At 38.9% G+C, this 27,275-nt stretch overlaps 1 protein-coding gene across 3 annotated transcripts in view; it reads left to right on the top strand.

Annotated features, from left to right (window-relative positions):
• The window catches only part of ralyl (RALY RNA binding protein like), a 115,765-nt gene extending 89,686 nt beyond the window's left edge, over positions 1–26,079 (top strand). For all 3 annotated transcript variants that reach the window (XM_005730495.1, XM_005730496.2, XM_005730497.1), the window contains 7 exons: positions 3,540–3,615; positions 4,658–4,705; positions 6,429–6,607; positions 14,827–14,943; positions 17,374–17,543; positions 19,931–19,969; positions 22,119–26,079. In XM_005730495.1, the coding sequence (XP_005730552.1) occupies positions 3,540–3,615; positions 4,658–4,705; positions 6,429–6,607; positions 14,827–14,943; positions 17,374–17,543; positions 19,931–19,963 (623 nt within the window). In that variant the 3' untranslated portion in view covers positions 19,964–19,969; positions 22,119–26,079. The remainder of the gene's footprint in view (positions 1–3,539; positions 3,616–4,657; positions 4,706–6,428; positions 6,608–14,826; positions 14,944–17,373; positions 17,544–19,930; positions 19,970–22,118) is intronic.
• Positions 26,080–27,275: the final 1,196 nt, after the last annotated feature.

Below are 27,275 nucleotides of genomic sequence, written 5' to 3'. Positions count from 1 at the left end.
ATTTGACTGTACTGCATATAAACCATACTGAATCAAAAATAATGGCTCACAAAAACAGAGCTGTCAGAGATTTTTTTTTTTTTTATCACTTCAGGTTTTAGATGCCAATTATATTTAGTTGGGCTGTTGTGGGCTAATTAAAGGTTTGGACCTGATCTCTTTGTAAGTCAACCTTTCAGGTTGATGAGCAAAAGTGTAATTATCTCCAAAGGTTACCATCATGGTCAATCCTTGCATACTCTGTCAAGTATGCACACTCACACACACACTCACACTCATTTGGTCATGCAGCTTTCTGTAAAAAGTCTGTGTTTTAGCATGTCTAAGTAGGCAGCATACAAACAGACCAGGCTTTAATCCTATTTCTCATGAGAGCAGCCTCTGGGAGAAGGAGGCAAGAGTTTGCCAGCAGCTTATTTTCACCCCAGTGCAATTCCACTCCTGGGGATTGGGGTGCTTCCACTTTTTTGGTGTTGGGAAGAAGGGGGGCAGAGCAGATGCATAAATTATTTAGGCAAATGTGTGTTGCTGGAGGGGACAAAGTGATAGTGAGAACACGGCCGCATGCAAAAAACAACAATTTGTCAGAAAGTGCCTTTAAAGTGATCTATGTACCTACAAGGCACTTAGCCAAGGCTCTTCACAATGGGGTGTGGGTTTATCCTCTCAAGGGCGTTTGCTGATTGGTGCATTGTTCTCAGTCGTAAACTTGTTGTGTCCTGCCAGTTAGGAAATGGCCTTTCTAATGCGTTGCTACTGCTGAGCATGCTGATGCTCATGAACAGTTGTGTGATATCAAGGACAATATTAAAAAAAGCACTTGATGGGATTTTTTGTTCCGCCTTTGGTTAGACTATGGAAATTTTTTTCACTTTTCGCCTCAAGTGATCTATTTGCTTCACCCTCCTTTATGATTTTTTTTATTCATTTTTAGAAGAATAATAACCTCAGAGTGGGATGAGATTCTGGAAAGCTACTTTTTATACTAGATCTCACATGAAAGAGGTTAAGGTGTTGTAGCCTCCCTCACCTCAGAAATATCACCTCATATCTGCATCCATAAAGTTCCTGGACTGTTTTCCTAATTTTTCCGGTGTTTTACTTTGACCAACTGGCTCGTCTCCCAGAAGCCACTCAGACTTCACAAAATATGAGGACCTTGCAGCACCCTTGGCAATGCACAGATAGTGATATGGAAATGTCTGCATCACTGACTGGCTGGATCACAAAACCTCTACGCCTGATAGTAAAAAGAATTTTTTACGGAAAGCACGAACAGCCGGCTATAAATCAAAGCCCTCCTAACTTTCTGCTTTTGTTTTAGTTCTTCTTTTAATGTTTACTTATTTTTATTGTTTGTATGTTTTCAAGGATTTTCTTGTGCCTTGCAACGACAATTTTGTTTTGTAATCTTTCCAGTGCACGGCAGCAAGGTCTCCAGTCTTGCCTTTAGAAAATTGGCTCTCGCAGTGCACCTCGAATTTAGTGAGTCTACTCGACGGTACTGCAGCTTTTTTTAAATGTCGCATGAAAAGTTCAGTTTTGCAGCGGAAACAGCACAAAGCTTCCAAAGAGCTTAAATTGATTTTTTAAATCTCTGTATTATGAAGTACTTTTATGCTCCCTTGTGCTCAGCCGTGGCTTTGAACTGTGTGCCACCATCACAAGCCGTTGCTCGATGTGAGGATGTTTGAAGAAAGGAAGTTATTTCACTTTCATGGGCACAGTTTTTGGCTTTTAAATTAGGTTACACCGCAGCGTAGGAAACACCGACACTGAATGAATTTCTGTGATATCCCGTATACTGCATGATAATATTCAGAAGCGAATATTGATTTATTCATACAGAGCGTAAGATAACCTCCTTTTCAACAGTTATGAGCAGATAGCAAAACAGTATCTGACACAGTATAATTAAGTTGCCAGCAAGTATAAGCACAAAATTAAAGGTTTTCATATAAGATAGTATCCCACCGAATACAGATACAGACATAATGGAGTAGTTGCTTTCTTAGGAGAGAAAGAAATCACACTTCTACCATTTGTGCTGTAATCTGGCCTTATGTCCTCTATGTTTTCATAGCTGGGCTTGCCACATAGAGACAGACTACAATTAAGTCTGGTCCACACCTGAGGGGAAGCAATACACAGCATTTCACTGACTTTGTGTTGTATGAAGGTGCCTGTTCATCTTTTCTGTCTGCAAGCAACAAACTGAAAAGTGCCTGAGATTTGCAGTGTAGTGGAATGCACTACCAAGAGGGTAAACAATCCAGAACTAAGTTTTTATGAACTGCTGAAACCACACAAACTTTTCTGGAGATTGGCGTATGGGGGGAAAATGTGGACTCCTGTCAGTCAGTATTCTTACTTGTGCTGCAAGCTATTGTCAAGTCAAATATACCAATGCAAGTTTTAAGCTATTATATTGTTGTAAGTTAGGCTAAAGCATCTTATCTGTATTGTGTATTGTGATTTTGATAAAGTCAGAAAGCTGTGAGCCACGCAGTTATTTTTTGCTGTTGCTTTAGCTATAGCACAAAGCACAAAGCTCACTTTAGCACATAGCTAACTAGACATGTAGTGCTAAAGTAATCCTCTGATAGAATAAAACCTAATGTTTGTAGGTATTTTTCGGCAGCTGTATTTCAGTTCGCATTGTTTTCAAAGTATGACATGATACAACAGACCAGAGTGAACACAATAGCAAAAATGAAATCATGAGATTCTTTTGAGGTTTACAGGACATGTGCTCGCTAACCATGTGGCGTTAACTTGTTTGCCATTTTGGACGCGTGACAATCATGTTGGCAATTTCGGCCTAGACACTGGTTCATTACACTATGTCAACCATTAATTAAATGTTTGTTCCCCCACCGGTTGGTGAGTAGTTGCTGGAGGTTAATGGCGGTTGCTGGGAAATCAGTTGCAAAAGCACCATTCATACAGGCCATAGAGAGAAGTCAGCCACCACCTAGCAACCATCAGTCACTAGGAGAAAAATGTGCATATTTCCTAACTAGTTGGCAAAAACATCCTTGGATTTGCTTTAACTTTCAAAGTTTTATTGCGAGTCGGTTAGTAGTGATTGAGTATTTGCAGTGTGTGCACAATGTCATGCAAGAAATGTGTATAGTTAAGTTCTGTACAATCGGTCGAGACCCCAAATAACAGAGCTTTAAAACATTTTTATTTGATGTTGTTAATTAATTTGTTTGGTCGTGTTTCATTTAAGCTCAGTGTGAGAGTCTCTGCTGCTGTTTTGTTGTGTGTCCTCTGCTGCAGAGGAAGAGGGCGAGGCAGCCCACACACAGCGTGTTCTGACCTAAAATTCCTGCAAAGAAAATTTGGACCACACATCGCCAGACAAAGAAACAGATGGATAGTTTGTTTGTTTTTTTAAGAAAAATACTTAAAAATGAAATAAAAAATACTTAAATTACACAGTTACAATAGGTGTTCTGTATGTTATTTTAATCCACAGTAAAAACACCCCTTTATGACCGATGACTGAAGACTTTCGCTTTGTCTTTTTACAGACATAAACATGGCCGGGGAGCCCAAGCCATACAGGCCCAAAGCGGGCTCCAAACGGCCGCTCTCAGCTGTCTACAGGTAAGACTTGCCCTTCTTCCAGCATGCTCCTCCACTGGAAAAGTTTCTTATCATTAATATTAATCATCTTTCACATCCTGCTGCTCCAGCTGATGTAAATGTGCAGTAATATTAAAAATATGAGGATCCCTATTATGTTCGCTTTTTTTCCCCCTCGTTCTAATTGAGTTTTAAAACGTCGACTGAAGTTTTTTCAGCACAAGTCTGTAAATCTCGAAGGAGAAACTGTTGTGTAAGCTTCATTAAGCATGACCCTGATTCTCTGCCCCGCACACATCTCCTGGTCACAAACAGATCAAAGCTGCGCTTGTTTACTGCAGACTAATGTGATAGAGGTTTAGGCATGTTTTTTCTGGGAAAGTGTCACTGGGACGCTTTCATTGGCAAAGCTTATACCTTACACTTTTGTGAACTGTTGGTTAGTTGTTTTTTTTTACAGTATTATTACACTAATTTTATTAGTCTTTGCATTGTTTTATCATAGAACCTCATTTGCAATTTATATCTGCAGTAGAAATGAGTCGGGTGTAATATGGTAATTATGGAGCAGGATCCGGAGAAGCAAAAACCAACACTACACTGTTCTAAATCGAAATAGTAATGCATTAATCATTAATACATTAAAATTCCTGCGAGAATAGCAGCATTTCAAAACAACTCCTTTTCATCGCTGCTTCTCTTTATTTTATTGCTCTCCCTGAATTCTAAATCAGTTGTCATCCTGAGCGTGCCACATCGATTTTCAGCTCTAGGGTCTTAAAAACTTTTTTTCTTTTTGACTCTGACTGTATTGGCTCTCTCAAACTTTTTGTTGATCTTTTCTCGATCTGTGGTCTTTGCATGCCAGCGTAGCTTAGGCTTACTGCTTAACCTGTGATGGGCTGTAGGCGTCAACTAGAGCATGTCCGTTTGACTCGGAACAGTTTGTGTTTTATCTGCTTACTTTTGACAGGCTTGAAATGGCTCCTCTTATCATAATCCATCGCATTCTCTCTTTCTCTGTCTTTCTCTGTGCCTTCCTCCCCTTCTGTCTTTCTAATAGTGGTTATGAATTTGATTACGAGTACTACAGGGATGATTTCTACAGCAGGTAGGTACCATTCTTTTTTTTTTTTTACCAATATGTGATCAGATGTAACATTTCAGAACATTATACATCACATTATAATTTCTATAGACTCAGTTTAATTGTAACATCTGTCAAGCTTTGCATTCTCACATTAGAAAGTAAAATCTGTGACAGTAGCAGGATTACCTTCTGAAACTGTAAATTCCCCACCTTATTTAATCAACTATAGCTAGCTAGCAGTCCTGTGACTATTTTGATGTTGGTCTTTAGCTGTGCATGTTGGCTACACCACGAAAACTGCATTGCTCTGTTACATTGTAGAGGTATTTACAATTTCAGTTTGAAATGCATTCATTGGTCACTTTTAGGTACACCTGTTTAACTACTTATTAAAGCAACTTTCTGACCTGGGTTCAAGCTATGCTTTTCTTTCACCCTAAATACTGTATTATCAAATAAAGGCTAAAACTTCCAAAAATAAATCTTAAAAAAATTGTGTGGTTGTTGGTGCCAGATGGGCTGGTGCATGTAATCCCTGTAGAAATGCTGATCTCCTGGGATTTTCCCAAACAACCGACCCTCGGGTTTACGGAGAAGGGCCAGAAAAAGAGAAAATATCCAGTGAACAGAAATTCTCTGAAAATGCTTTGTTGTAAAAAGCAACAAAGCTTCAGGCTCACGGGAAGGCAACGTTAACTCAAATAAACCCTATTTACAACCAAGATATGCAGAAGAGCATCTCTGAATGTACAGCACATTGAACCTAGATGCAGGTGCACTACAGCAGCAGAAGACCACACTGGGTGCCGCTCCTAATATCAGGAAACTGAGGATATGGTTCTAACACACCCGCAAAAACTGGGTTGTAGAAGATTGGAAAGTTGTTGCCTGGTCTGATGTCTTGATTTCTGCTGCAACATTTGAATAGTAGGGTTAGAATCTGGCATGAACAATGTTCAACCCATGAGTCCATCCTGCCTTTCTCGTCATACTTTAGGCCTGAGCTTCACTTAAATGCCACAGCCTACTTGAGTATTGTTTATGACCATATAAATGTGTAGAATTCAAAGCTTTGCAGAGCTGTTTTTCTGTGATAATAATTACTATTCACATCTCTTCTGCGTCTTAGCAAATGGGTAGTAAAACAGACTTTGAGACACTTGTCCTGCCTATTAAATTCTATTCACGTTCCCAGACAGGTACACTGAAATAGTCGTCTTGTCGTGCAGACTGAACAGATCAACATGCTGATGAAGAAACACTTGTTTTGTCTCACATTTATCCACCAATGATCAGAGTGCTTATCTGCAGAGACAGTTTCTATTTTCTAAATGTCAAACTTCACATTGAGAGCTGTGACAATCTGGTGTCACCAGGAACAGTCAAAGCTGGCACTTTTATTTGACATTAAGCACCCTCTCAATTTCATCCTCTTATATATGTGAAGGGATTATTTCCATGCATGCAACACACCCTTTAGTGGAACAGAAATGGGGATCTCAGGAAAATTGAACTGGAACATCTGTCTTTTGTTTTACCTGTGCTGTTTGTGAGAAGGAAGTCGAGTAATCCATAGCAAATCTGCCTTCTGATTCAATACTGGAAATAGCGAGAGGGCTGTGGAAAGAAGCAGTGGTGAAATAAATCAAATAACCCTTTAGATGAACATTTGCTGACTGCTATAGGGCCTATGGAAAATGCGTAAGAAGTCAAGTGTAATATTATAGGTTTTTCTTCTCTTGAGGCTTTTTGACTACCATGGCAGAGTGGCCCCCCCACCCAGAGCTGTGATCCCGCTGAAACGCTCCAGGGTGCTCGCTCCCTCCTCCCGCCGTGGGAAGACCTCCTTCCCCATCAAAACATCCTCCTCTTCCTCGTCTTCATCCTCCAGACCTCCCACATCATCCTCCGCCGGAGTGAAATGTACGTAACAAAGGTGCTTTATTGCTCGTCTTGTGTTTACACTGGACCTGTCAGATTTTACTTTTTTTTTTTTTTTTTTTTTTTTTTTACAGAGCACAGCCTAATTACGCTAATGGTATTCTGTCCCTTCTGAATCTGACGGCTTAATGCACATCTCAAAACCACGGCTCAGAGAATAAAGAGCATTGGCATAATTCAGCTGTGCTCCTTGCGAAGCGCCTCTATAAACAGCTATTTAATTTCACTCTAGCAGCTCAGAGCGAGCCACGCTGCAATGTAGAGCAAAACGCAAATATAATCCCAGCTTTCCAAGCAGTACCCATTCAGCAAACAGTGCTATTCCTGTCACCCAGCATCCATCTGGATCCCGTTTGGTGCTCTGATTAACTGGTGATGCACTATAACGTCCTAAATGTAATTAAAGTGAGATTGGGGCCATCTCTGTGGAGCTGTGGTCAGCTGTGTTTCTCTAAACGTTTGTCTCTATCCGCAGCCTGTGTAATTGGTTACAGTGTTTGTTTCATTGTTGCCTGTCTAGCCAGTGTTATCAGCGAGAGCAGCTTGGTAAGGCCTGTCAGGAGGACCCAGCTGCAGTTGGTATTACAGAGAAGAGCAAAAAAAGAGCATCTCCCATCCTCTTTTTGGACAGAGTCAATGAATTCTCTTCTCTGTCTAAGCAGTGGTGCTGTATGTTTGGGAGACTAATTTGCCCCTGCCAGGACCATGAAAAATCACTGTTTGTATTGATTGTGGCCCAGATAGATTGGACAGAAAAATAAGGTTAGGCTGTCCTGGCAAAATGGTGGGCTAGTGTGGGCAGCTTGAACCACTTGGGCTACACAAGCAGTAATTTACTCGGGGTGGGTTGGGGTGGGAGACAGTCATCAGATGACTGGATCATGAGGATACATGTGTTTTAGGGAGGTTTTTTCACACTTTTGGGTTAACTAATTCCATAACAGAAACCGCAATCTCAAGTGAAAAGTTAAGCTTTAAAATATTTTGTATTTCCTACTTTAATAACTATTTAATTATTGGTATTTTTCTAGTATTTATTCAAAAAAAATAATCCATTTAATTTTTTTGTTATTTTTCGTATTGAAAATGGTATTGATTATTTTTCTGGGTAGTGGTGTTGAGTTTAAAATTATGTATAATAATAATCCTAGTTTGTGCAAATAAATCAAAATGAAATTTGCAAATCCTGATAATAAAAAACATGTAGCAGCCTGGTAGCTTTTAAAATAGTAACTGAAAAAAATAGTAAGCTTCAAATTTCAATCACGTATACCAAAGATCAAGAGAGTGGTGAATACCGTGATTTTGACTTTTCTACTTTTTGGATTTGAAGCTGGGGAAGCTCAAATCAAGCCCTTTATTTGTTTACAGCCATGTTCACCACTGTCACAAGGTTTAGCAAAACAGTGTTGGACTGTTGGATGAGTGAAAATGACCACAAAAGGCACGGCGCTGCCCTGAAAACCTTGTGATTGCTTTTGTGATTGACAGATTTCCACTGTTGCCCGTAGTTTGCACAGAAGATGCCAACTTCTCTACAAACACTAGCTAATTACCCTGTTAGCAAAGTGAAATTTAAAATGGAAAGTGTTCAACTTCACAGTAAAAGTTGTGCCTTTCGTTTGCAACCAACACCTTTCAAACTACAGATAACCATGAGAATCTGCTAGTGACCAAAACAATCTTACAATTTTACCTATTGACAGTCAGCAACCTTCAGAAACTACTCACCTGGTCTATAGACCTGTATGACTGAGGCATAAGAGGATAAGGCATGAGGTGAGAGGAATATTAAAGTGTCTGGATTTAAATTCTGTGTATATGCTCTTCAATTTTACAGTTAAAGGATGTAAAGAATCACTTATAGGTGTCTCACAGTAGGCTGTGTTGCTGGCAGAAGTACGACCCAAACTTGACGGGGTATACTAAAAGCTGGTTTTATTAAACTAAAACAAAGTACGAAATACAAGAATACCAAAACTAGGAAAATCAAACATTTGTTTCAGTGAGGGACACAACCACAAGAGACGACACAACAAAGAACAAAAGGAGACTCCAACAATGTATACGCACCAGGTAATTAGAGAGATGGGAAACTACAAGTTCACTGCAAGTCACATTATCATTGCATTACATTGCGAGAGCACATTGCAGATTTTCCTAACAACCCATAGACACATGAACCAAATAATCTAACATTTTAAACTATATTCCTGCTGTTTCATTTTTTTTATCACAATGCGTTTTGCACAAACAAATCCCCAAGAAACTGGAGCTGCTGTCACTGGAGGAAATCGTGTAATCACTATAATAAACTTTATGTTGTCATGCAGCGTGTGTTGTCTGCGTTAAGAAGATATTTATAATATTTAATAGGCACAGACATTTGAAGGATTAAGGCTTGATTGGCTGTGCTGGCGACAACTTGAATGAATGAAGCCTTTGGATTCTGTACTGTGTTCATCTTCCACTCTCAGCCCTCTCTTCTAAAGCCACTCTTTCTTTCACTGAATCCAGCTCCTCCAATGGGAATAATTTCAGGTTTTCCTACCCTTTTATAAGAACACACTAAAAATCTTTGGGTTTCAGACTGTCGTTCTGCCTGAGCAAGACATTTCAGAATGTCACCGCGGTTTCTACTATCAGGGTTTTTAATTAATTCTTCTTTGTGTTCTATTTTGCATGTAAAACTAAGGTTAAAAAAACAGCTAGTCTAAGAGTGACAGTGGGAACTTACACTGCCGAGCACAGCCAAAATTGTGACACTTTCAAACTGAACCCTTTGGGTGAGGATTTAACTGGATACCATCCTAAATAATTAAACAAACCAAGCACCAAGTCCATGTGGGAATGTACATTAGTGAGTCAAAGGAGCTTGCAAAGAAAAGCGTCTGGACTTCTTTAAGTTACTTGAAGACGTTTCATCTCTAGTGAAACACTACACTAGTGAGCTTACTTCAGTTTTACTGAATACTTACAAATATGTGGTTAAAAAGAGGTACATGTGTTCCAGAAAAATCACTGTTTTCCAGTATTAAAACTAACGGATTATGTCCTAAAACCCAGTAAATGACATCAGCATCACCAGCCCTAAAACTCTTTGTCCAGTTTAATCTTCATAGACCAGTGATTCAAGAGAGTCTCACTATCCCCAAGATAAAACGTCTGCCGTTCATCATGAGGTCCTAAAATTAGACCCATTACTCATTCCCTAAATCTTTCCTGATGCTTATTAAATAACAATGGCTTTTTTCCCCAGCCTTTTCCTTTAACTCCAGCTATCTAAAGATGCTGCGCTGATGATACAATGTTGGATTAGGACGGGCATGTTTTCTCTCTGCAGCTTATGCGCCTGATAGCACAAAAGGAAAAAAGGCCTGGAGGCCGCGATAAATTAGAAACTGTTCCACATTTTCTTATCATCAAAGGACGACGAGGAAGCTGCCCAGAGTGAGCTCAGATAACGTTGGAATAGGGAAGTGGGTGGTATATGTGTGTCTAGTCATCGATGTTGGTTTGCACAAATGGAAGGAGGTAAAGCCGAGAAGGAGATAGAGATACCTCAGTTTGTGCCCTGTAGAGATATGATTGCGTATCTACTGTTCCCCCTTTTTTTTACCTTCAGAAAGATCAATTTTCTGCTCTATCACAGATTTTAGGTTGCTTTACAAAACAAGATGAGAATAGGTGTTGGGATTTCCTGACACATTACTTATTTAATGCTTCCAATGTGTCACCATGGGCTCTCACTCTTTTTCATGGACACATTGATCATACCGCGTCGATTCAAAGAAAGCACACAATGACAAATATTGTGTAGTGTGAATTGGATCCTACTGGAGGGAGAGTTGTAGTGTTTGTTTTTCAGCACAAATTCTGGTGACAGATTAAAAAGTCTTTTTTGGGGGGAATCTAGTTTACCACGAGGTAAAATGTCAGGATTTTGTATTTTTTGTTATTATCACGCACTGACATCTTCTCTAAGATTCTGTAAAGTTATTTATTTCATATTCTGTATAGTTTTTCATATTTATATCCTGTTCATATCCTGTACATAGCTTGTACTCAGCCTGTACATACTTATAGTTATAGAATATTCACAACATACTTCATACCGTGTACATTATAACATACCATAATAGACCCATTTCTGTAATATACTCACATATCTATATTATTGCTAATATATATTGTAATATATCTATATCACTAAAGCACTTCTGGATGGATGCACGTTGCATTTCGTTGCCCTGTACCTGTGCATGTGCAATGACAATAAAGTTGAATTCTATTCTATTCTATTCTAAGTGTAGGTGTTTATGTTTTATGCATTAGTTCAGATCGTTCAAAGTAGCTGGTAGACTGGATGGGCTTTGCGTTGTGATGGCATGTGGGTGTAAATGTACATCACAGGAGCCAACTTAAAGAGCCACATGCAGACAATGATAACCAGACAAGCTACTTTTTGATTTAGCGTGCCTCTCCTGTCTCTGGTTTTTCCAGCTGAAGCTTTACAGGAATTCGTGGGTGTGTTTACAGAGCGCTCATCCGTCCTCTTTCCAGCCCTGACAGAATCTGATAGGTGTCAAAAAGAATTTTATGTTTTCTTCTCAACTTCTGGTGTCTGTTTTTCCCCCCCTCCTCTCAAAAGATGACACATTTCAGCTTCAGAGGGGTAAGGAATGAGATTATCTTATTACTGTTTGGTCTAAATTCTTTAATCTGCTCAGTTCAAGCTGCTGAGGAGTACACCCTCATTTCAGCAGCCGTGAGACGGACCAGATTGAATTGGTTATGACGTTGAGTTTTTATTTATTTATTTTTATTCGGCAGTTGTTATTTCCATGTGACATATCAAGGTTGAGACTCAAACTTTGACATGATAGAGTTACACTTCATTTACTCCAACGTCAGCTGTGTATTGTGGAGCGAACACTTAGACCCCGGGCGAAGCAGGTAGGGGAGAGCAATTATTTATAAGGCAGTAAACAGAAGCTGTGGGAGGGAAAATTGTGCCGCCTGTTTCTCATGCGGCTCTATAAGTGAAGCAACGATCACGCAACTGTGAGTGTGTGAAATGCAAAAGTGGCTTTGAAACACACTGATATCGTTTGAAGGCTTTTTTGTTTGTTTACCTTACGAGCAGAAGTATTCATTTTAGCCTACTTAATCATTCAAAAGTACCGTTTCGTGTTATGACACAGGCCTCTGACTGTTTATGAAATAATGTGAAGTTGTGCGCATGCATAAACTAAACTTGTATGGATTCAACTGTGAATAAGTTGCAGTTTTACTAATGAATCTGTAGTAAGATAAAATACATGAATGCAATTATTCAAGTGTTCCAACTCTGGGATCATTTACACAACTCTAAGCTACATTTTTACTGGGAAGGTAAAATCTTTTTCTTTTCATCTATTCTCTGTTCCTCTGTTGGAAGCTGTTAATGCTTAATGTGAATGAGGTACAAAGTCTCAGTTGATTTGGTTGAGTTAGATTTGTTGAATTTATAAGAACTGTCGATTTTCAGTACTTTCCTGGAAAGAGAGACAGAGAATTTAATTAAATGTGTTTAATATTCTTGACACGCTTAGCTGCTAATGGATGTCTAAGAGTTGTTGTAGAAACAGTGCGATGCGTCTCAGCTCGTGGCCTTCATCGGGGTCGTTGATGGCTCCTTTTTTGTCTCCGAATTTTTCTCACTCTTTGAAAAGCAATTAGTCTATCTGTTATAGACATGCAGTCAGCTCCTTAAATGTTTGGGCAATTACTTGATTTTTGTGATTTCACGTCTGTTACACCACCAGAGTGGATTGAAACTCAAAGAGTCAAGAAATGCAAACTTTTAGCTTCAATTCAAAGGGTTTAATAAAAGTATTACATTACCTTTTTTCTCAGGCTCAAAAGTAATTTGACAGTAGACTGACAAACGGTTTTATTGCCAGGTGAGGTCTGTTCCCTTGTCGTTCAGCAATAAAAATAGGCTGATAAACAACCTAGAGTTTATTCAAAGTGTTGAATTTGCTTTTGGTAGCTGTTCACTGGAGCTCTCAATATGAGGTACAAAGGGTTGTCAGTCAAAGTGAAGGAGGCCATCATCAGACTAACAAACACAAACCAATCACAGTGACAGCAAAAGCTTTAGCAGTGGCCAAAAGCACTAGCCAGCTCATCAACACCAAAGCTCCTCAAGTACAAGAATGGAAATGTGTCTTTGATTGCCATGAGGGGTCCAATCCTTGTGTGAGAAAATTACTTCGCTTGATCCTCAGTAATTATTTTCCTTAAGAGTTTATGGTATCAATATGTCTAGGGATGGCTATTGATAAGATTTTCACGATTCCGATTCCATTTTCGATTCTGTTTAAAGATTCGATTCTTTATCGATTCTCTTATCGATTCTTTTTTTTTTTTTTTAAAGGAGAACACTAAGGTCGAATAGCTTAGAACTTTGTTTTATATCTTCTCTTTGAACAAGATAGAAATATAGGAGTAACATGGCCTTACAAACCCAACAGTGAGATCTTAAGAGATCCACAGCTTCTTCAATGGGGTGTTACGGGGTCCACAGGAAAAAAAATTGTAAATGTAAAACAATAAAATAAATATTCTTCTGTAGCAATAACAAAGTATAACATAAATTGTTCTGTGGCAATTACACAAGAATATCCAGTAATGTCCCTGCCTACAATTAAACACATTCACTTACCGAAAATCGGGGGCATCTGCTGTGGCAAATGGGTGCAAGCCTTTTACCACAAACTTAGTCACTGCTCGGTGACATTCATCTATCCTGGCCTGAAAGGAGACGCTACCGGTAGACTGCAGCGAGAACTGCCGGCATCTGAGCCAGACTCTGTCTGTCTGTCTCATCATGATCACCTAAATGCACAGTAATGGCAGGTTTTGTAATAAGGCAGATCGCACTAACATAATATGCACTGTTAGTTGATTATTTACCTGCCGCATTAACAGGAGAGGACGTGCAAATGTTACCGCTGCTGCTGGGTTGAGATTCACGAGTCCGGAGCGGAATTAAAAACACGACATTCATTTAAGGTCATCGCGTGTTTTGTGAGCAAATGCTTTTGCATATTCGTAGTGTTTCCTCCCTTAAATGAAATATCTACTTTGCAAGTATTGCAACAAGAACCGGATTTGGGGATTGGGGAGATGTGGATAAAACACAGAGAGGAACATGGGAACAGGTGAGGGAGATAAAACACAGAGACATGACTAAGAGAAACAGAGAGACACAAAGAGAAAGAGGGACACAGAGGGAGTGAGACGTGGAGAGAGGGGGAGCGACACAGGGGGGTACAGACAAAAAACTGAGGACAAGATAGAGAAGGAAAAGCTGAAGGAAACTCTTCAGCTTTTCCTTCTCTATCAACTTAAAATAAACCTGAATCACCAGGGATAAACAACATAATCAGAAACACATAAGCACAAGAAAACTAAACCAGGAAACATAACCCACTATTCATGATCAAAATAATAATAAACAAACAGGAATCACAAGCCCAGAACATAAAACACTGGGTCAAAGACCAAATACCGTGACTACCACAGTCAAAAGACATGCTAATTGGATGGATGGATGGATGGACGGATGGATCTATTTCTTTGTGACAAGACTTCTAGTTGTCATGGCTGCAAAACAGCCTGGTTGGTACTGGTAGTGTCCATCTTTCATTTACAGTCTATGCTAACAGCATAGATACAAATACAGCCCATTTGGCTGCTTCATGCTGTGAACACTTAAGCCATTTCAAACAGCAGGAAATGATGAATTTTCAATATCACTAACCAAATGTACAATATGCACTCAGAGAAGCAGGTACAGCCCTAAGGTGCACGCCATCTCCATGCTCAATAACATGATCTAATATCTACTGAGCGATCGCACACAGTTTGTTCAGATATTGGCACTGCTGAGTAAAACTCGAGCAGCGCTGCACAGCATGGTGGGCGTAAGCCGTGCACTAATCTTCAAATTGAAAGCAGCAGGTCCATAGTCTTAGCAGGGTAGCTTTCAGTTGGCCAGATTGAGATGTTCTTCCCTGAGGAAAGTGTGAGTCAGATGATGTTATGACATCCAAAGCTCGAGACTAAGAGTATTAATATGATGGAGGCAGGCAATCTGTGTATCATTACAATGAGTATGCAAATTAAATCATTTTTGTATTTCTGTGCCTCAGTAGTGAAAACGGACCAACTTCAGACCATTAAACGAGAGCTCACTCAGATCAAGATGAAGATTGACTCTTTGCTGGGACGCCTGGAGAAGATTGAGAAGCAGCAGAGAGCTGAAACCGGTGAGAAGCAGACGGCAGAATCTGAGCTAGACGGGAACAAAAGGGAAAAGGGACACCACCCACTAAGGGAGGGAAATTAAGAGCATAGACTGGTCATAAGTCTTAGTGACATTGTGGGAGATAAGAGCAGCGGAGCTCTCTGTCATAACCGCAGACAGGTGTCAACACCATGCTGACTCAGTTTATATGAGAGGTCTTCACCAGTGCCCTTCACTACAGGACAGCCTCAGAGTGCAGCCCAGTGTGAAGGTCATTTAAATTACATGCCATAAAGTGCATGTTGCACATTTGTCACCATGTGTGGCTTTTTTTCAACTTCTCTCTTATACTTCCACGGCACTTGAAGACCGAGTAAATCAACCCGGCTCCCGGCTGTGTTCTAGGCAAACTGCTGTGGAGCTTGTTAGCAGTGAGAATGAAAAATTAATGCGGATAAATGAAAAACCAGAGGCAATTTACTACAAAATGTACCCATCTTTTTTGCTATAAAATAGCCTTAATTTTTTTATTACAGATCATCTTTTGTCTGTCTCACTTGTTCTGTTTTTGAATAGAAGTTCAGACTGCCTCAATTAAGGTTTTAAAAGATTTTATAATGAATTCAAAAAGCAACAGGTAGCCAGTCTTAAAAAGGATATCAAGAAGTCACGGCTCGCCAGGTGTTTAATCTTTGAAGTTCTTTTTCTTAAGGTGACAAAAAACTGGCTGCAGTCAGAGACAACACACGGATGTTGATTTCTCTGTGCTCTCCAGGAATAAAGTTCTGCAGTTAACATCAAGATTAAAAGTCATAAAGCATAATAAACTGTGACATGAGGAGAATATTGGGGCTGTGGTCTTAAAACATTTGTGTAAAACGTTTTAAACTAGGCTGCACAGACATTTTGACTATTCAGTATAAAGCAGCGTACATAAATAAAGCTACTTCGGATTGATCCCTTATTCATAAAGGGCCGCTTACTCACAGCGGGCAGCTCTGCATGTTGGATCTGGCAAACTCTTTGCACTGGATGTGCTTCCCGACTTAATCCTGATCTGTGTCTCCTCCCAGGATCAAACCAGGGATCTCTGATTTGTTCAGGAAAAGTGTTAACCACTACACTGAAGAGCCATTATGATGTTTTAACATAAAAATAAATCAAAATAAGATATAAAATGTGTTTTCACAGATACATCTTGAAAAAAAATACAATTTGTGTAATAAATAATCCTAATGTTAAGTTAATTTAATGCAGACATGTGACACTGTAACCTAAATATGCACATATAGCGGAGCTTTAAATGAACTGGCTTCATAAATAAAGAAAAGATGAAAATGGAGGCAAATAGTAGGAAGCCTAAGCTATATGCAAATCCAGGGGTTGACACATCTGTTGGTAGCTAGCTAGCAAAAGTGGATTTTGTATATTTGAGCTTGTTTTAAATAACGCAAACTATACAAAATTTAAATCTAAATCCTTTTCCATCTAAATGCAAATCAGGTGTGCTGTCTCAGTGCAGTTACATCCCTTAAATTTAATATGATCTCTTTAAGAAGCTATTTATGGAGTACCAACACCTTGTCTGAACCCTTGCACAATAAAAACATGTTACCAGCAGTGCCTTTCAGCATGTAGAGTACTAAACAGATTAATTGTAACATCACCCAGTTTAAGGGGAATCCCACAGTTGTTCTAAATTAACAGTTTCTTTAATTACCAAAACTCTTTTTTTGTGTCTCTGTAATCATTAATCCACGTGTATATGTGAGATCTTTACTCAAAATGATATTTTTAAAGTTAAAATTATATTATTATTTTTAGATTCATTAATTTTTCCAATATAGTAAAAAAAATAGTAAAGCACTTGTAAAGCTTTTGTTTGTTTTTTTAAGTTTTGAAATGATTTACATTCCTGAGCAGATATAATTTGAGTGGTTTAACGTTACTCTTGATTCATTTCTGACTTCTCAGAGAAGTCCAGTGTTCAAATAGAAATGTGAATTCAATTTGCTGTTAAAAATGATAAAAGTGATATAATTTTTTAACAGTTTTTGAAAAATTTGTTGTCAAAACGTACGTGCATTCCTGCTTTTTTTTTAATGTAACAGGAGGTCTTGTAAATTTGCTAAGAACTGTACACACGTGTGTTAATTGGGGGGAAAAAGTGAAACATGTCACGCTTGTAAAAGAATAAACACAGTAAAATGCTAGAATTTTGATCCTAATTTGATGCTTTGCTACTTCAAATAAAAAAAGTAGTGTTAGTCACCCGGTTGCTTGCTGAGGACAAACTACTTCACTTCAGTTGAGTGTAAGGAGAACCATGGCCTGTTTCTGCACAACTGGGAAAACAGCAAAAAAGCAGCCTACTACTATTATTATCAAAGAAAAATACAGGCCCTGCTTACACTCTCACTTCATTCACTGTGGCCTCCTTTCTCTCTCTCAGAGGCTCAGAGAAAATATGAGGACAACTGTGACTCCCTGCATGAGGAGTCTGTGTCAGAGACGGCAGAAAACTCTGGAGAGGAGGCCGGCGAGGGGGCGCTGGACGTAGAGGCGGGAGAGATGACCGATGGAGGCGAGGATGACTATGACGAGGAGGGTAGCCACCATCTGGTAAGAGAAACGGTTGACAGGCCTGACAGGGGGGAAGAAAGCAAGGCACTTTGGGAGATCTCAAGTGGGCAGACAGTCTTCGCCTTCTGAAAGTTAATTTTCCAGAATTATTCATGGCCACAGATCTAAGAGAGCGGTTGCTTCACATGAGTGAATGGTGAGGGCGTCCGGACTGACAGTTTCTCCCTGTCGACCCTGGCTGAAACAGTGGAAGTAAGCCTCTTCTCAGGCCCACACACAGGCACAGGCTCACACACATACACATGCTTGCAGGCTATAATTAAAGCAGTGGGTTCAATACACATAGGAGAGCTTTTAAGACAGACTTGACATGAAGTGGTGTGGGTCCAACCGTGAAGTGAAGGTTCAGTTCAGAGGTTTTCTTTCACAAGGTCAGTAGAAGCAGCCAACAAAAGATGATCCCTCAAAGAGATTCAATTATTAGGATTATTTCAAAATAATAATAATTTAGTGGAAAATGTCAAATTCTCAGCTGGGTTCATATAAAACATGAATTTATTTGACTAAAGAGAACTTATTACTTTTATCAGTTTTGTATAATTATATATTACACTATGTGTTATACTATATAGATGTATATAGATTTCTGCTTGTTAACACAGTAAAACAGCCAATAATCAGTGCATTTAGGCATGTAGAAATAGTCAAGACCACCTGCTGAAGTAAAGACCGAAAGTCAAAATTGGGAAAGAAAGGTGATTAGAGGTGGGCAGATCAGTTCAAATACCAATAGTACTGACACCAGCATTGGTATCAGTAATGGATCAATCCTTTGTTTCTATCCTCGTAGTTCAGTATGTAGCCCATTTAAACAACAGAAGCTGTCCCAAAGTCCATTAGCGACATTTTAGGTCTCAAAAAATCATTTCAAAATAGGTGAAAAGCTGAAAAGTGTGTTTTGTTGTCTATATTCTCTAATGTACAGTGTACATTGTTGCATTAATTATTGTAGAAAGCAAAAATCACAGTGATTTGGAGGTCATTCAAATGTGTGATTTTCAGATTGATGACGATTAATCTCAGAAGTCATCGCACACTGTTCTCCTCTACATAAACTGCCTTTATAAGTTTAAAGTGTCAGTATTGATGTTGGTATCAGCAGTTCACTAAAAGTGATGTTAGTGAGTCTGAATGTGATATGGTTGTTGTTGCCAGACTTTTGAGTATTGTACACTGTTTATCTACTGGGATTTTCCCACACAACCATCACTAGGGTTTACAGAGAATGATCTGAAAAATAGAAAATATCAGCAGAGTGTCAGTTCTCTTGGTGAAAATAGCAAGACTGCTTCAAGCTGATAGGAAGCCGACAGTAACAGATAACCACTTTGAAAACCAAGGTATGAAGAAGAGCATCTCTGAATGTACAACAAATCGAACCTAGACGTAGACATATGTAGTCTGTTGAGCAAAATTATTTTCACCTTCATTTTAATGCACTGCTTAAATACTTGACATTAGCCAGTGACGGCGTAATTTAGTTATCAGCCTAACAGAAGGATTACTTAATGAAACAATACAGTACATCTTTTGTGTAGTTACAGCAATCTTTTCATTAAAATATCATAAAAACACCATAACTGGTCAAAACCCCTAGAACCAGTGAGGAAGGTGGTGGAAAGTAAGGAAGGCATTTATATGTTTATGTTTCAAACTACCAACAATTCAAAAAGATTACTATTTCCAATCAAGGAAAATCTAAAACTGAAACTAATCAGTCTTTCCGCTGACGCGATAGTTCCCACAATGCTTATATTGATTGTATTCACTCAGCCAGTTGATCTCAGTCAGCTGTGGCTTAGACGCACATTTATTACGCCAGTGATTTCAGCTGAAAAATAGACTGCTGTTAAGTAAAAGAGACTGATGTATGGTGAAGGTCCCGGGGAACAAAACCAAAATGCATGTTGGCTTCACCTATTCAAAACATCCTCAATACTTCAACGTTTTAAATATGTTTTCCATTTCACAATCGTCAAGTTCTAGTAGTGGCATGGAAACAGTTGATACTGGTTTTATCTGTATTTCACTGGCCTTGTTTTCTTTATTATGCTTTATTTATTAGCCATTACCCAGCAGGTGAACATGGCCATGCTATCCTAGATGAAAGCTCCGTGTCCTCACTAATGGAAGAGATTATTTTTCAGAGGCATGGTGGAAGAGATTTATTTGTTTCCTGAAGGTCACATTGATCACACTTTGTGATAATGTGCTACAAAGACTGTTCTGCGGGTTGGCATGGCTGCTCTTGTTGAGCGTATATCACCAGTGACCTTTAGAAAAGATTAAATACAACCTCTGTGTTCAGTTAAAAAGGCTGTATCATGTCTGTGATGTTAACCTCCTCTATGTGCTCTCCTTTACAGATAGAAAACCACGTATCGGATATTGACAACTGAGATCAGGTAAGAGCTTTAGATTTGTATTTGATCTAAGCATCCATTATAGTGGCTGTGAAGTCGTAATAAAAGACTGCAAAAGGTTCTGGGGGGGTCTTGCAGCCTGCCCTCATTAAAGACCTTACATCCAGTCCTCATTAGAAACCGTAGCTGCTGAACTGTGTCTTGAGCTTCTCTAAACATTCGTTAATCATCTCCTAAGTCATAAGCTCCGTGACATTTGGAAGACCAGCTTCACTGAAGGGCATCTAATACCGAATTCGACAGACGGAGCAATAATGACATTCCAATGGGCCAGAACTGCCCATAAACAACATTCATCTAATTGAATTTTGTGAAAGGGGATATGAATGGTGAGGCCTAAGGTAAAGAGTTCCCTGCTTCTCGCCTCTCAGGGTGTGGGTAACGATGCAGCCACACCATCAGTTGGCTTGGTGCTGGCTAGCTCTTCACAGCATGCGTGCGCGGCAGTGTTTACGAGTAGCTCAGTGTAGACGTAGCACTGAGTTAAACTCTGTTAGTCTTCTGTTGGTGTTGGATGACTTAAGGCAAACTCACTTCATTAGAGGCTGCAGAGCTCTGTTGGTTTTTGTACCCAATTTTGATCTATTCGTTGTAAAATTAGATCATTTTGTACGTAGCATAAGCCTACATTTGAATTCCGCTTTTCGATTTAATCTTTAGAGTAATCCCAGCTACCGCTACCAAGGGTTGCAGCTGAAAGAATATAAACTATAACGGTCTTATGAACATTTAAATATTAATTTAGTGGAATAATAGATGGTGTGATTCGTCCATGTCTTAATGACAGAGCACTGATACCCTGTTACTCTAACATAGCTGGGGTTTTTGACAGAGGACCTGTCCATGTTTCTGATGGTCACATGCTGCCAAAGCTTCAGCTTTCATGTAAACTAGCTCATAGCTAGATTGTTAAACCTCCGGTTGAGCTGATAGCCACTTTTGTGTGCCCGCATAGCATGATTGCTGATGTTAGGGTAGATGAAACCAGATAACAGAGGGACATGCCGCATAGGCTGGACTTGCTTTGTAGCACAGTGCTGTTTGTGATTCTGTTGTTATTTTAGTCTCACCGGTGTTTTTCTTCTCGCTTGTTGTCTTCACCTGCCATTGACTCTTTTTACCTTATTCACTTATATCTGCCATTGTTTAATTAGCTCCCACTGTATTCATAGCCCGCCTCCTCTTTGAGATGCCTGTTTATATTCCCTGTTGTTATGCTGCATGTCTTCCTGGTTTTCTGACTTTTTACTAGTGCTGTCAGCGTTAATCTCGTTAAGATGACGTTAACGCCATAACCGCATTAACGCGGCAAATCTCCGTTAGCAAGCTAGTGCGGATCGCCCCGTGCGTGTGGCTGCACGGAGCTAATGCATTAATGAGCTAACCGCGCTAACGTGTTGACGGCGTGCAGCGGTTATGGCGTCAACGTCATTTTAACAAGATTAATGCTGACAGCACTACTTTTTACCTTTCCGGACTTTGTGCTTGCATGAGCTTATATCATTTGCCAATAAAGGCCCCTTGATTCCTCTCATTGCCATTTATGACAAGACTAGCTATTTCCCTCTGTTCTCCATCTTTATGCTCAATGAAGCTAATCATTTGTGCGGGATTTTGTACAAAATGAGCATATGCTATGTGGTTGCTATGTAGCTACAGTTTCTTAATGTACAGGCAAAAATGTTCAGTTTAGGCAACAGCTTATTCCCCCCTCCACCTCTTATGAAACCACGTTACACTTGAGTTTTCCATTTTCTTTCTGCCTTTTTGAAATTCCATCAGTGGCCAATTCACCGAACCCCCTCACAGCACATACATTTAAAAACCTGAAAATCCCACTCGAGGATCGAGAGAATATATGAATGTGTAGCTTGCAGGCCCACCAAGGATTGAAAATCACAGTGAGAAGAACCTCAATAAGTCATGTCCAGAAGGATTAGCGAGGCAGCTCCAGCTACCAGGAAATATTTCTGCACTTCCCGAGATATTTCTGAGGCCATTCAGAATGGACAAGCCTTAAAATTCAGCTTAATCCTCATCAGATTTACAGCATTATAAGCGTTCACCATGTTTGAGGAGGAGACGCAGTTCTGTAATGTATTTTCAGAAGTTTTCTCCTTTATCTCTTCAGGGTGAGGAAGCAGACGCTCCTGGTGGGTGGTATTAGAATTCATCATCACCTTCAAGAGACAGGAAATGATCTGTAAGGGATCAAGACACCCATTCAGGACTGTAAGTTGTGTATGAGAGACCCCGAATCACATTTAGATGCCTGACTGTGCAGCTCAAACAAAATGTGATGTGATGATCTCTAAAGAAAATATATTCAAGACCCATTTTAATTCAGTGGCCCGAGTTTACTTCATGTGCAACTTATATTTCATTGGAAGAACTCGCACTCTTATCCTGAAACTGAAAAAAATCAAACCGAAGTCAAAGGAATAAAAGGATTTATTTGGATTTCTAAATGAAATTATGTTCAAAGATGGAAATGTTTTTGATCTATTGTTATTGCTCTTCTGAAATGTCCTTGTGCTGTAATTTCTGTTTTTCAAAGAATTTTTGTTTATGCTCAAATATCAAATGAATAAATGACAGAACAATCTGTGACCGTGGTAGGAAATTCAGCAAAAGAATGAAACATCGCTGCCGTCTGCTTCGGGTTTGACTCATACATAAGCCAATAGCTGTGAGCATAACTTTATCCAGCTTTATCCATTTATCACACAAATGCCCTGTGGGGCTGTTCCATCATATATTCCAACTCCTGCCAAGTTTCAGAAGCAGAAAGGGCTTCCTGTGGTAGAGAGCCAACACTGGCACAGGCCTCCTGCCAGGGAGCAGTGCCCTAACGTCTCAGTGCACTCCTCCCCGCTCAGCTTGTGCATCCCAACATGGACTGCTGCTGTTCAGGAGCCAGCGCCTTTCTCCTTCACCCTCTCCTTCTGCATCCTGCATTGATTCCATTTTATCTAGTTGAGCCAGCAAAGTAAGGTTTTTTGAAATGGTGGAACTTGTTATGATTTTAAATTAAACATTGGCAGGCTTTGATACTATCTCAGGATGAGATCTTTGATTCAGAACCCCGAAATTTCTGGAATAATCGAACTTGAAATAAAGCGTAGTGCTTTATTAAAGCAACTTCACTAGGCACTGAGATCATTTGACCGTTCACTCGGTGCAGCTTACGAACAGTAAAAAAGAAAACATTGGAATTTCTTCAACTGTTTATGTGCATTGCATAACAATCTAGTTTCAGCTTTAGCTGAGCAATTATAATTTACCTGATTATACATAAACTGTTGCAAATTGAATTACGTCGCAAGTGAATGGATGTCAGCGCGTTCAACGTGTTCGTTATTCAAATCAAATTTACTCTGGTATTTTTCCACCACTCAAATTTAACCACCGCAGTGTTAATTCAAACAATAAGAAGCTGATGCTGTTCCAAGCCTGCTGAGAGGAGGTTGTTGTTGGGACCCAGGTGTCTCGGCTCATCGCTGTGTAGCATTGATGAAGATGCATATCGGCTAAAATTCTGTTCACGCCTTCATTACAGTAAAAACTGTCAGTGTTTTAGTGTTTGACTGAAAAGTTTCACCATTTGTGTTCTTGCATTTGAGTCGATTACCTGTGTCTGAAGGGGAAATCACGAGACAGAGAATATTACACATATTAATTTTACCATTAATATTCTCGTAAATGTCGTGTTTTAAATGGATGATTGTCGTTATTCTATGAACATTACATTACAGCAGTACTAAATATTCTAACTGGCCTCAGAGTATATAGGACCACTGTGATACATTCATTATTTTCATGGGGAAAGAAAACAACTCCCACACCTCTGTTTGGTTTCATAAATCACACCCTGACTCCAGGTTTCAAAATACTGTAGTTTAAATTATAAAAATATAAAGGCCTTAAACTGGAATTTGGATACCGACAAGTTCTTGCTACGCATCGCAACACAAACAACAGAATGATGGGATAACACAATCTTTCCATTCTTCTTCCTCATGTTGTATTGTTGGCATCCCTATTTTTTTTTCTCATTAAGGTTTAGTTTTCATCTTATAAAAACTTTGTGGGACCTTTTGCATGCTGGGAGGATATCCGACCCACAGGAGCTTTTATTTTGCAGTTTATTTGCTAGCAGACACAATTAACAGTCCTTGGTGAGTCCACTAAATTAAAAGTACATTTTTTTGTGAGTTCATGAAAACTTTGTTTTTTTAGAATTACAGGACAGCATGGGCAGTGAACTGCCAGAACCTCTTCTGTAATTTTATACATTTATAATGTAGTTTCACTGGTCCAGCCCAATTCAGGTGTATGTGGCCCGCAATGTAAAATACGTTTAAAAACCCAGAATTAAACCGTCTGATTGGTGCTGAACATCTGAATTATCAAAGGTATTAATAAGAACTTCCCTATTCTTAGATATGTTTATGATATAGTTAATGTTAGTAAGAAGGAAACAGGCCAGTTTCAGCCCCCTGTATTTATATTAAATGGTATGTTATATACATATTTGAGATTGTTGAAGTTCTTATTAGTAGTTGAACTATAATAACTAACAATGCCATGTAGCTAGTTAGCACCGTCTTGCTCCATCAGCTGATTGATGCAACAAAGTAATCAGCTGGTATGTATTCTTTTAAAGCTATTAGCATAGTTTAAAGGTTCCCTAATGAAGAAGGATTATTGTTTGGAGTAACGCTACTAAAAAGGTGCATCCTGGATACATAAGAAGGCTATATAAGACATGTTTAATTATGTGATTCAGTCTCGATGAAAGTTTCACAGGTTGTTTCACTCAAAATACCAAATTAGAAACTGGTTATAAATAATTCATATTGTTAATAATACAAAAGACTTTCTCAATAATTTCCTGATAAAGCTGAGACCCTGTTTTTAAGTTTTTGTTCCTTGAATTGCTAAAGGTTTGATCCACTCTGGTGTAACCAAGATAAAATATAAATTCATCACTCGGCATTCTTTTGAAAAACAGTGTCGTAATTGATCTAAAAAATACACTCATCTGTGGTGTTTTTTAAATTGTTTTTTGACTGTGGAGAAAATAATTGTTCTCAAAAACTATGAATACCAGTTAATGTGTTGGTTGTATTCGAATCGATTCTAATTGTTCAGTGATTTGAAAAGCATAAACAAAAATTATTGTAGCTTGAAAGTACCAAACCAAGGCTGTCAAAATTCCATGCCACCAAGAGTAGGTAAGCAAATATTTCTTTGTGATTTGGTTGAATAAACTCCCTTCAGCAGAAGATTTCGAAAATGGAAAGTCACTTTGCACAATGTTATAAATACACTACTCAGTCCTGGCAGGGCTACTTGGGGAAAAACATGCATAAAATCAAAAAAAGATTATCCTGAAGCTCATTCAAAATAAGCATCTGGTGAATGATGATAATGTGTAATATTTAGCACTATTTTTGTATCCCGAACATGTTTAAAGGAAATGGCTTTGCAACATGTTTATCTTTTTTGGTTTGTTTGTTTTGGGGGAAGGGTTTTTGTCTGGGTTCTTTTTTTGCTGGTAGCCTGTTTTTTGATGGACAGTATGGTGACGTGTCAAATATTCTGCAAAAACACAGAAAAAAACCCTCATTGCTTTTAACTGTCGTAATTTATCTGGGTCACTTTAGAACACTTTTGGCTCAACTCGATTTTCTTTCCGCTGTAAATAGCCCTTACCATGTTTATTTCAAAAAGGCTAGATGAATTTTAAAAGTTAAAAATAATAAAAAATAATACACTGACAGTTTGTTGGAGTACTTGCAGGTTTAAACCAGAATCGTGGGACTTGTAGAGATGTGTAACTGATAACTGTTGTATAGAAATGTACATTTTTTTGTAAAAATATTTTTATCAAAAGGCATGTTTACTGTAACTTTGTATTTTCAGTTCATGTATAAAACGTTATATTATAACTGTTGTATGAATAGAAACTTCATTGTCATTGTAGATAAAAATTTGTGTTATCAAACAATAAAAAAACTGTTTGTGTCATTTAACTAGTCAAATGTTTCAATGAGCACCTGTTTCCTTTTACAAATAAATATGAACTTAAGGACAAAGAAAGCTTTTGCGTTTATTGTAAACAGATGTGATAATTACTTGCAGATGGTTTACAGATGTCTGTAAATATTTGGTGCATCATTAAGATGTGTCTCTTTCATATTCCTTCTCTGCGTTCATTACCGTGTCCTTCTCCATTTCAGACTTCTCATTTAATCGTGATTTGTGGTTGATTATGCAGCGTATGTGCCGCACTTGTCACCACAATGACATTTTAACAAGTCATACAGCACACTGTTTGAATGCATGTCAAATTAATGTCAGTCAACAGAAAACTGGACACTATTATGGCAGTTTGTCATCTTGTGTTTCACTAATGGCACCGGTCTTGCTGGCTGCCAGTTCAAATTACTTTGTGCCTTCAACTGGGAGCTTTTTACAAATACAATTTAACTGTGGCTCCATGTTCCTCGCTGGCAGGTCATTTGAATTCTGGCGCAGAGGGTTTAAAAACAGGTGACGATAAGGGTGTAAGACCCGTGTCAAATTAATTTCCGATCTAAAATTTTAGTTCAGAATTAAATATAAACTTGATTCACATTTAAACTGAACTATGTTTTGGATTCCCTAACTCTAGAGATGTCTCACAGGCAGGTTTCCAAAATGCCAAATGCATTTGCATTAGTATAGAACTGGTAAAAATGAATGGTGATGAAGCATGTACTACAGGCATGTGAACGGAAATGTTTTTTTTATAGGACTCTTTGCAGGAAGACTGTGGCCCTACTGACGCAGTCTTCCTGAGCCTGCATAGACTGGCATTCAAGCAAATTCACCCCAAAGTCAGGACATGCAATACACAGAGAAAATGCAAAAAATCCATGAACTGCATCTTCTACTCAACAAGCCTCAGTTAGCACGTTAAATGGCACAATCAGAAAAAGACTGAACAAGTATGGCTTGTTTGGAAGGGTTGCAAGGAGAGAACATCTTTTCTCTACAAAGACCGGCACAGCTTATATTAAGTTTGCAAAGTTGCATCTGAACAAACCACAAGACTTATGGAACAAGGCAGATGAGACCAAAGTTGAGATGTTTTGACACAATGTGGAAGAAAATATCAGGTAAAAACGAAATCAGATATATCAGCACAATTACCAACTGTGAAGCACGATAGTGGAGTAGTGATGGTTTTGGCTTGTTTTGCAGCCACAGGACTAGAGCATCAAGACAACCCTCAACTCCT

The sequence above is a fragment of the Pundamilia nyererei genome, unplaced genomic scaffold (genome assembly GCF_000239375.1).
Source record: "Pundamilia nyererei isolate P.nyererei 1_Seehausen unplaced genomic scaffold, PunNye1.0 scaffold00037, whole genome shotgun sequence".
NCBI classification, from domain to species: Eukaryota; Metazoa; Chordata; class Actinopteri; order Cichliformes; family Cichlidae; genus Pundamilia; species Pundamilia nyererei.
Note: the sequence above shows the minus strand (reverse complement) of the source record. Positions and strands in the feature narration are given on the sequence as shown.